The following is a 9,342-nucleotide window of genomic DNA, read 5'->3' on the forward strand; positions in this document are numbered from 1 at the left end:
TGGCGGGTGGAGGGGGTAATGAGTCCTTGGACTTTATAAGAGGTAAAGCATAATATAAAGGGAATGGGAGGTTATATAAAGGGTGAAGGGTGATAGGGGGGTGAGTGCAGGCTGGGGAAATATAAGTCCACGATTTCTCATGGACCTCTCAGTCTGGAACATGCTACAACATAATGTGCAGCTATCTTCATTCTCGGCTCCTCTTCTCTTTGTAGAATGTGGAGTTTCCTCTTCTCTTCTATAGAAGTAAATCTAGAATATGAGCAGCACTTGGGGCCCCATGTCAGGAAATTGGCCTCATCCACCAGGGACCCCCACAATGCCCCCCGGTCACACCACTGGCACAGTCTCTCTCTCTTTTCTCTTATCATTTACATTTCTCCCTCCCTGTTATCTCTTTTTCTTATCAAGGTGATAAATTAAGTGGCAGCTAAAGCACTGTGATGTCATTTTATGTCGCTCTTAGAAGGGGGACTGGTGACTTCTAACCTTTCTTTTTACAGGCATTTATATAGCTCTGACAATTTTCACAGTGCTTTACATACTGCACATTCACATCTGTCCCTGCCCTTAAGGGCCTTGCAATCTAAGGTCCCTATCTCACTTGCATACACACACATATTAGCGCCAAATAGTCAGGAGCTAATTGACCTACCAGCATGCCTTTGGAGTGTGTTAGGAAATTCACACAAGCACAGGGAGAACATGAAAACTCCATGCAGATGGCATGCAGTGATTTTAAGTGAGGACCCTATTACAGCAAGGTAGACATGCTAACCATTAAGCCACTGTGTTGCCCATAAACAGCTTAAACAGCTAAAGTACAGAAAATACAAAATTGAGTTTTATTTTTTATTTCTTTGCAAAAATGGACATCTAATGACACTTTACATTGTATAAAAATTGACAGGTTTATCTTCTTAATTCTTGCAGGAAACCACTCCACAAGGAAGAAAATGGCACCACACGAGCTGAATATGCAATGACCCTTGAAACAGCCTAAATGCAAGATACCAGTGTCATGGTCGAGCAGCCCCCACACACCCTCCGAGGTAGCACAGCCATTGAACTTTTTCTTTGGGGGGGGAAAAGACAAGCACTGCCCAAAGATGGCTGGGCATGTAGATGGCATGGGCCATTGGCTGGAGACTTGGTCATGCACCCGTCATTCCGGAAAGAATACATGTGCAGTTGGGCAGGAGAATCCCCTCTGTATTTGTTGAAAGGCCAGTGAGAGCTCACAATGGCCAGTGTAAAAGCCTATGGCCATTAATGACTGCCCGCAAAGTACTGTGACGCTGGCAGGAGGAAGGTGGTAAACCGCAAATCAGCGAAGGACGTGGACAGGAACGCCCGCATGCGCAGAGTTTTAGTACCCGAGATACAAACCCTATGTTATTTTCTATGGGACCGCGCCTTTAATGTTGATGAATACCAACAGAATTGCATGCACTTAATACTTTATGAAAGAGAACACAGCTGTGGTATAACTACTATGCAATACCTCTAGGCTGACCAGTATGGAAGCGTGAAGACAACTACAGGATGAATAAATTATTTCCAAAGTACAGGGCTGTCAAATTAAAAAAGTCTACCCGGCTCACAGATTATACCCCAGGCTTTCTTTTTCTACTGCATGTCCATTACAGTAAACATCACTGGGGACCATGCTAAAGGGCATTTGCGGCTGTGTCCTAGGCCACATGGGATCTTGTGCACCACAAAGTAAGAATGCATCCTCCAGGGAGGCAATAAGACCTCTAAACAATGTGAGGGTCATAGTGATGACCATTCTCTGAACACCAAATTTACCTTGTGCCAGAGGTGTTGTTAGGGTTCTAAATGAGTCAGGTCACCCCCGTACAGTGAAATGTTGCAGAACCTCACAGTGAGGCTCTCATGTCTCTTCTGTTTTCACTATCTATTCTCTTTCTCTCTCTTTGCTCTCTCCCCTTTATACCTTCTTTGCTTTTACCACATACCCCAATACCTTGAGAATTGATTATCCCTTGGTAGAAAGTAGAACCCTAACATAGTGATATAGCCCAAAAGGAACCAAAAAGCCTTCTTAAAACAGAAAGAGGGGGATTTATCAAAACTGGAGCAGACAAAATCTGGAGCAGATGTGCATGGCAACCAATCAGCTTCTCTCTTCAGTTTGTTCAGTTAAGATTTGAAAATGAAAGAGAGAAGCTGATTGGTTGCCATGCACATCTGCTCCAGATTTTGTCTGCTCCCGCTTTGAAAAATTCCCTGCAGAGAATTCACATGTCTCATTCCATCACATTTCCCAAAAATAAAAAGACCTATCCTTATTCCAGGATAGTGTGTGGAGACGTACAAATCAATTCATTCTGTTCCTTGGCTATCTGTCTGCAGTCTACTGAGACCAAAATTAAAGCTTACTCCCAATTGGGAAAAAAGCAAAATTTAGAGTTTTCATTTTCCCAAAGTTTTGGCAAAATGTCTTAAATTGGTGGCATTCGTAGAGATCAAGGAAGAAGGTAAAAGGTTTGTGGAAGCCTCTATTAAACTATGCTGGGCCTGTTCTTGAGCCATAATTTGCCCCCTCGTTAGCCTCAATGAAGAAAGTAACGACAAACAGGTAAAAGGAAGAAAACAATGAGCCACAGTGATCCAAAGTATCAGCAATATGTATGTGAACAAAATATTGCCAATCGCTAAATCAGTTTCGACAAAATCACTTCCCTCAACCGCACTCCCAAAGGAGAAAGAGCATTGGAGGCAACATGCAGCGAGTGATGATAGACTGAAGAATGACAACCTGAAGTGCACAAGATTTTCCGTGGCCCTGGACAATGCTGCAAATGCTTCTTAACAGAGGCCCTGGGAAAACTCAATGCTGGGACTCATTTATCAAAGTTTCTGGGATGGAAACCATGATACCCACAGGAAACAATACTAAAATTCCCTAGAAAATGTTTGAATCCTGAGTGGCTGATGTAATGCAACAGTTCTTTCTGCAGAAACATTGATAACCGAGGTCAAATGATGATGTTTTTGCATCACCAAGTAAAAGAGAAGCTGATAGTGGAGGGAGTATTGTGTCACAGCCAAGGCTTCCATCCATCCATGGAGGCTGCCATTGCCCGACAACTGGAGGAAGTGTGAGTTGGAGGGCAGAGCACACCTGTGTAGCATTGCGTACTGTGATGCGACCCAGAACTAGCATCAGTCAGTGCTGGATGAGAGCTGAAGATGTGACACATAACAGCCATCCACACAGGGTCCCTTCAAATGAATGGTTAAAGGACCAGTAAACCTAAAAGACCACTAAACTCATCAGAGGCTGCCTGCAAGTCCTTCAATAGGAATATTGGCCAGGACATCAGTTTTATGTAGGAAATGGTCTCCTGGAATACAAAAGGGATACTTTTTAATTTCTGAAAGTTTTCCGAGACTTTACTTGTAGCAGTTGCATCTTAAAAATACATTCAGGTACCCTAACTATTAGCAACAATGTATCTTTTTTGTGTATCACTCGGCTGTAGGTCCTCAAATCATCTCTGAATTGGTGCTGACACTGTCCTTCCTTCTGGAGGGGGGCTACTTTTGTTCCCCATGGTCCCTGTGTGTGTTGTAAAGTAGCCAACACTCCAAGCTCGCTCGCATGATGGACTACAATTTTAATACAATTTAGTAAACTAAACATGAGATTGTAGTCCATCCCGGGAGTGAGCTTGGAGCGGTGACTACTGTACAACACACACAGGGACCATGGGGAACAGACGTAGCCCCCCTCCAGAAGAAAGGACAGTGTCAGCACCAATTCAGAGATGATTTGAGGATCTACAGCCGAGTGATACACAAGTAAGATACATTGTTGTTAACAGTTAAGGTACTTTAATGTAGTTTTAAGATTTAACTCTGGAGTTTAGCGTCACTTTAAGGTGTTACCATTTATTAGATAACTAAACAGATTGTAGTGCAAACTTTTGAGGCACGCCGGCCTCTTCTTCATGATGCAACAAAGGATAAAAATAGGTGAAAAACAGGTATTTATAACAAAGAATTACTACGCAAACTAAATACCATTCAATAAATCTACTTTATATTTAAATAAATATTTTAATAATAATAAAGGTAATTGTTGTGGATACACAGGGCATTAGCACAATAACTGTCATTTATTAGAGTTTACATCTACTTTACTAATTGGTCCTTTCTTATAAACCGTGGCTTTTCATGTTTACTGGTCCTTTAAATGCCATTCATTTGCAGCACTGAAATATTAAGAATTTGGGTAAAGAATCATTTTGCTAAACAAGCCGCATAATTTAACCTAGCTGTAATTTCAGAAAAAGAATAACCAGTTTCATTAAATAATAAAATAAAACAATTTTTTTGTGTCCCTGTACCTCAGACAATCATGAAATTGGGGAAGAATTAGAAAATAATTGGATCGGTGTGTAGCTACTCCCCCTGCTAATCATGTGATTGCAGTTAGTGATAGGCCAGGCACAGACACCGTATGCCTACTTATGATAAAGAAGGGTGGGCACAGATAGCAAGGTATTCTAGGTGGGTAGTTTAAGCGATAAGCTAAATATCATATTACCAAAAATCCCAGCCCAAGAATCTAAGACTGATGTGTCATTAGGTCATATTTAGAAGCCTAGATTAGGTCTAGGCTTCTAAACATGGGTCATATTCTAGAAGAACTAGAAGCTATCCAATGCTTTTGTGTAGATCAGACTTTCCCTTAAAAGTGTAAAGCACTTCTAAAAAAAACGTTATACAGTATGACGGGGCAGCAAAATAGTGGGCTTTGTAAGGGGCATTTATTACCTGTCATGTTCTGTTATGGTGACCTCTATTGCTAGATGCAGCGGGGGAGGTATTGACACCGATCTCTACAGTCTTCTATGGAACGTTGGAACGCACAGCATGCCGTCTATCTAATGTATAGTCCCCCATGTCAACAATTAGAATTTTACCATTTGACACAATTATTTTCACCATTGATTAGGAAGAAAAAGACAAAAGTTGTGCAGGGTCAACCTCTTATGAAATACAGCTCTTCAGGTTCTCAAAGTAAGCCATACAAACAAAGTAGAGATATAACATAATGATAATATACATTATATAACATATACATAAAATGTTTTCAAATGCCAAGAACATACAGTTGTAAAGTAAAAATGTTCATGTCAACGGGATACACAGTCAAAAATTTGTGGACACCTGAATATCATATGAGCTGAGTGGACATCTCATTCTAAAACCATGGGCATTAATACAGTTATAGTCCCACTTGGTGGCCATAACAGCCTTCACTCTTCTGGGAAGACTTTCCACAAGATTTTGGTGTTTGCCTGTGGGAAGAGCATTTGTGATGTGAGGTTCTGATGTTGGATGAGATGTTTCAGTTCAGCCCAAAGATGTTGAGACGGGTTTAGGTCAGGACTCTGTCCAGGCCAAGTTCTTCCACAGCAAACTCATTGAACCAGGTATTTATGGAGCTGGCTCTGTGCACAGGGGCAAAGCCGTGCTTGAGCAGAAAAGGGCCTCACCCAATTTTTTCCCTCAAGGTAGGAAGTGTACAATTGTCCAAAATGTCTTTGTATGCTTTAGCATTAACACCTGCTACGTCTGCTATCATTTGGAGAAGAATGCACTTACTTTTGGCCATATAGTAGGTGTGATGTTCAGGTGTCCACAATGGGGTACAATAGGCGCAAGAGCCCCGCACAAGGTTTAATCCAAAGCAATAACAGAACAAGATACGTAATAATATGAGGACATATTTAATTATAAACACAATGGTGGTAAAAAAATAGAAAATATGGTTAAATTCAGGCACCCATGACAGCAGCCCTTCAAGAACCATATTTATTGAGTAAAGGTACACCAAAAAAGACTTGATTTTCACATTATATGATGAGAAAGAGAAGAAATCCAACAAGCACTTTGACCGTAGTTTATAAATACATCCCATTCTTCTGATGGGTTCCTGGTGGTAAAAAATCAAACAACGATTGGGAAATCAATCATTCACAGCCTTGAAATATGCCCCCAAGCCCAAAGTCGATGGTTTTGATGAGCCAAATATAGAATCAGGTTTGTCAGAAAGGCGAATGAGTGTTTGAAGGTCTGAATTTGGGTCACATGGTGCTTTGCAAACGAATCGGTTTGTGTTTAAACCTCTTTTGTAAATAATGTTTTTATTTCATAGCTAAAGACATAAATGAAGCTAAACCTATGACACGTCTTTCCCAGATGAATACACTACATTCTCTTCTTATAGTTCAGTGCTGTCCAACTCAGTCCACAATGGTCAGGATCTTCTCACCATTTAGGGATCTCTTAAATGAGCAGGCACGACAGCAGAATCCTGCATCAGGATACAAATTTGCAGCAATTTTACATATTGTCATGTGATGGGCTATTTTTATTGTCATTTGCAGTGGTAGCCTCAATTTTAAGCGGGGGTTCACTGTTGGAACTCTATAACATGTAAAGTTTAATTTATTTTTAACCCACTGGACCAAGATGTCGCTTGAGACAAGCTTATATACCTCTTAGAGGCCCAAAAATGTAGATCACATTTTTGTTTTGTTCCTGTTTTTCAATCCCACATAAAAAAGTTAAAAAAATTCAATTTACCCCTATTTTTATATATTAGGTTTTTATTTAGTTCCAAGAAAGTTTTTGGCTTCCATGCAGATGCCTCTAGGAAAATTGACCCATTGAAATTATATTCTTCAGCTTTTGTCTTAATGATCTGTTTCAATGTCTATTTTAACATCTCCGCAAACCCCACCATTTGCACTGCTTGCCTAGGTCTCAATGACATCATGCAGTCTTTCAATGAGATCTTGGGAAAACCAAAGACCCTAAAATCTCGTGAATGTGCTCTTGTGCTGAGTCACCAGTGCCGAAGCATGCGGGCTGGTCTGTGGTAATCATTTTTAATATACAGGAGATATTTAATTTCCCCAAAATTTTGGTGACTATCTGAAAATTCATTACAATTTTGGTAAAATTCACAGGAGTCAAGGGGGAAACCAAACATAGTGTGGTTTTTGGTGGTTGTTAAGGGTACAATAGGCTTTAAATGGCTCCAGAGGGTTACAGAAGCTACTTTTAAACATCCCGGACCTGTTCTTGTGCCAAAAGAGGGTACAAAACACTCCCTCTGTTAATAAATAAAAAATAGTACATTGTTTTCAATCAAATTTCACTTAAACAGCTCAGTGAGTAAAATTTTGCAGCAAAATCATATTCTGTTACCAAAATGTACCTACTGATGGCTTTTTTGTTTTTTATCTTCATGTTTTAGGTAGCAATTTTACATAAGGGCAGTTTCCTGTACCTGGAAATAGTATTTCGATATTACCCGACACCATAACATTTTTACTCTGCAAACAATTATACGTCTTGGCGCTTATAGAATGAATATTCATACCAAAGTCAACCAAGGACTTAGACACGAGTCTGTCAAGCACCATCTTAGTTCATTTAGGTAAAGTATCAGTATCAAACTCATGGCCTGTTACCCTCCCTCAGGGACTGATATTGGACAGCACCCATAATTCAGTCTGTACGTGATATCCAATACCTGCACAATAATGGTAAAATGGACCCGTTGCATGGGAGAAGGGGCTTAGGTTTCACCTTTAAGTTTTTTGTTCCCCACAGAATCCAGATAGATTTTCTATTTTATGTATCTACTACAACATGGAAGTATAAAAGGAAGGATCAAGCTAATATAAGCATCTGAAACTGCTTTCAGTTTCTCTGTTGACTGTTGCTCATAGCAGATGATTGGATTCCCCATTTAGTACACTAGACACATGCAAGCGGAATCCAGTTGGGTGCTCTGGACACAAGCACTCATCCAAACACCCAATCACAAGGGCCTGTGTATCTGCTTAGCTGGTGTATAACCTGTCACCCACGTAGACTGGTCTTTGGCTTGGTTATCACCTAAAGACAAATCATCTCATCTGAATTAGATCCATTTTATCCATTTGTACAGCAGCATATCACAGCCCCCATAGTAACAACAAGACAACTCAATAAGATGATGTTTGTAATGTGCTGGAAAGTGGAAACCCTATATAAATATACTATATACAATAAGATGTAATAATGGTTGTTAATGGACTAATGAGAACAGCTACTATGGTTACCAGTAAAACTATTCAATAAACATTTATTGGAAATAAGACTTTCATACATGGCTTTTGTGGATGTTCTTTGTGAATCACATAAATAGAGGACATATAAGTCATATTAAAGCTGAACTCCAGGCTAACAAACTGTCAAAATACATACGGTATATATAGGATGTGTCTTACCAGCCTAAGGATTTATCACTCTGTCCATTCAGTCCTGATATTTACAAAGCCCCTGGTGCAGTTAAGCCTCCAGCCAGTGACTGGACAGTGAAGGAGCAGCAACAGAAGCTGAGGTCATCTGGCTTCCAAGTACTGCTTCCTCTCTCTCCCAGTGCTACTCTACAGAGAATGATAAAAGGCTAAAAACTAGTAAAAATTAGGTATTTATACTAAATGCCTCTAAAATACATTTCCTCATTTTTAATGAACTGTATTCGTTGCTGTTTTGCATGTTTGCCTAGAATTTAGCTTTAACACCCAAGATTGGCCACATTTGAGTAGAGTTGGATGGTGCAGATGTGAATCCCCTTCTTTCTTTGAATGGTCTTCAACCCAACCGTGTCAATGAAGGTCGTTCAGACAGTCAAGGCCTATGCTGACCAGCTTTTGTTTGCATTAGACAGGTTTTAAATTCCTAATAAGACTAATAGAAATGCAAAACCTGCTTTAAACAGGGGAAATGCAGGCCCGAAGGAGGTCAACTGAAAGTCAAATGCACTTGGCATAGAATTGTGAATGATCACAGAAGCATTTCAACCGATGTAAAACTGATGCCATTGACACAAGCTGAAGCCCATCCATAGAGACCCTTACCTCACTTGCTGGTTTTTGGGTTATAGAAGAGTGCCCACTCTAACAAAGGTAGAACCTATAAATACACATACCATTGGGGAATCCAACAGCTTTTGAAATGGGAGATAGAATATGTATTTGTGGATGCCTGGTCAAAGGTATATGAACAACTACAGCTGGAGGGCCAGAGGTTCCCCACCCCTGCTTTAAAAAATACCCGGCCATCTTGCCATGAAGGTCCTTTCTCAGTCACTTCCTGTTTTAGGGTGGCAATGCTCTGTTCCAGTCTACCAATTGTGCGCTGTCACTCTGTCACAATGGCTTCTGATGGAGGCTACAAGTGGCCATTTCAACACATGTTACACAGGCATGGTCCACTGCTGTCACCATTGGAAAACCCACTCTA

At 40.4% G+C, this 9,342-nt stretch overlaps 1 protein-coding gene across 1 annotated transcript in view; it reads left to right on the forward strand.

The window, feature by feature from the left end:
* The window catches only part of PRIMA1 (proline rich membrane anchor 1), a 31,248-nt gene extending 29,688 nt beyond the window's left edge, over positions 1–1,560 (forward strand). The window contains exon 4 of the mRNA XM_018559405.1: positions 934–1,560. Coding sequence (XP_018414907.1) covers positions 934–1,003 — 70 coding nt within the window. The 3' untranslated portion in view covers positions 1,004–1,560. The remainder of the gene's footprint in view (positions 1–933) is intronic.
* Positions 1,561–9,342: the final 7,782 nt, after the last annotated feature.

Source organism: Nanorana parkeri, unplaced genomic scaffold (genome assembly GCF_000935625.1).
Source record: "Nanorana parkeri isolate BGI_ZX_2015 unplaced genomic scaffold, ASM93562v1 scaffold392, whole genome shotgun sequence".
Taxonomy (NCBI): Eukaryota; Metazoa; Chordata; class Amphibia; order Anura; family Dicroglossidae; genus Nanorana; species Nanorana parkeri.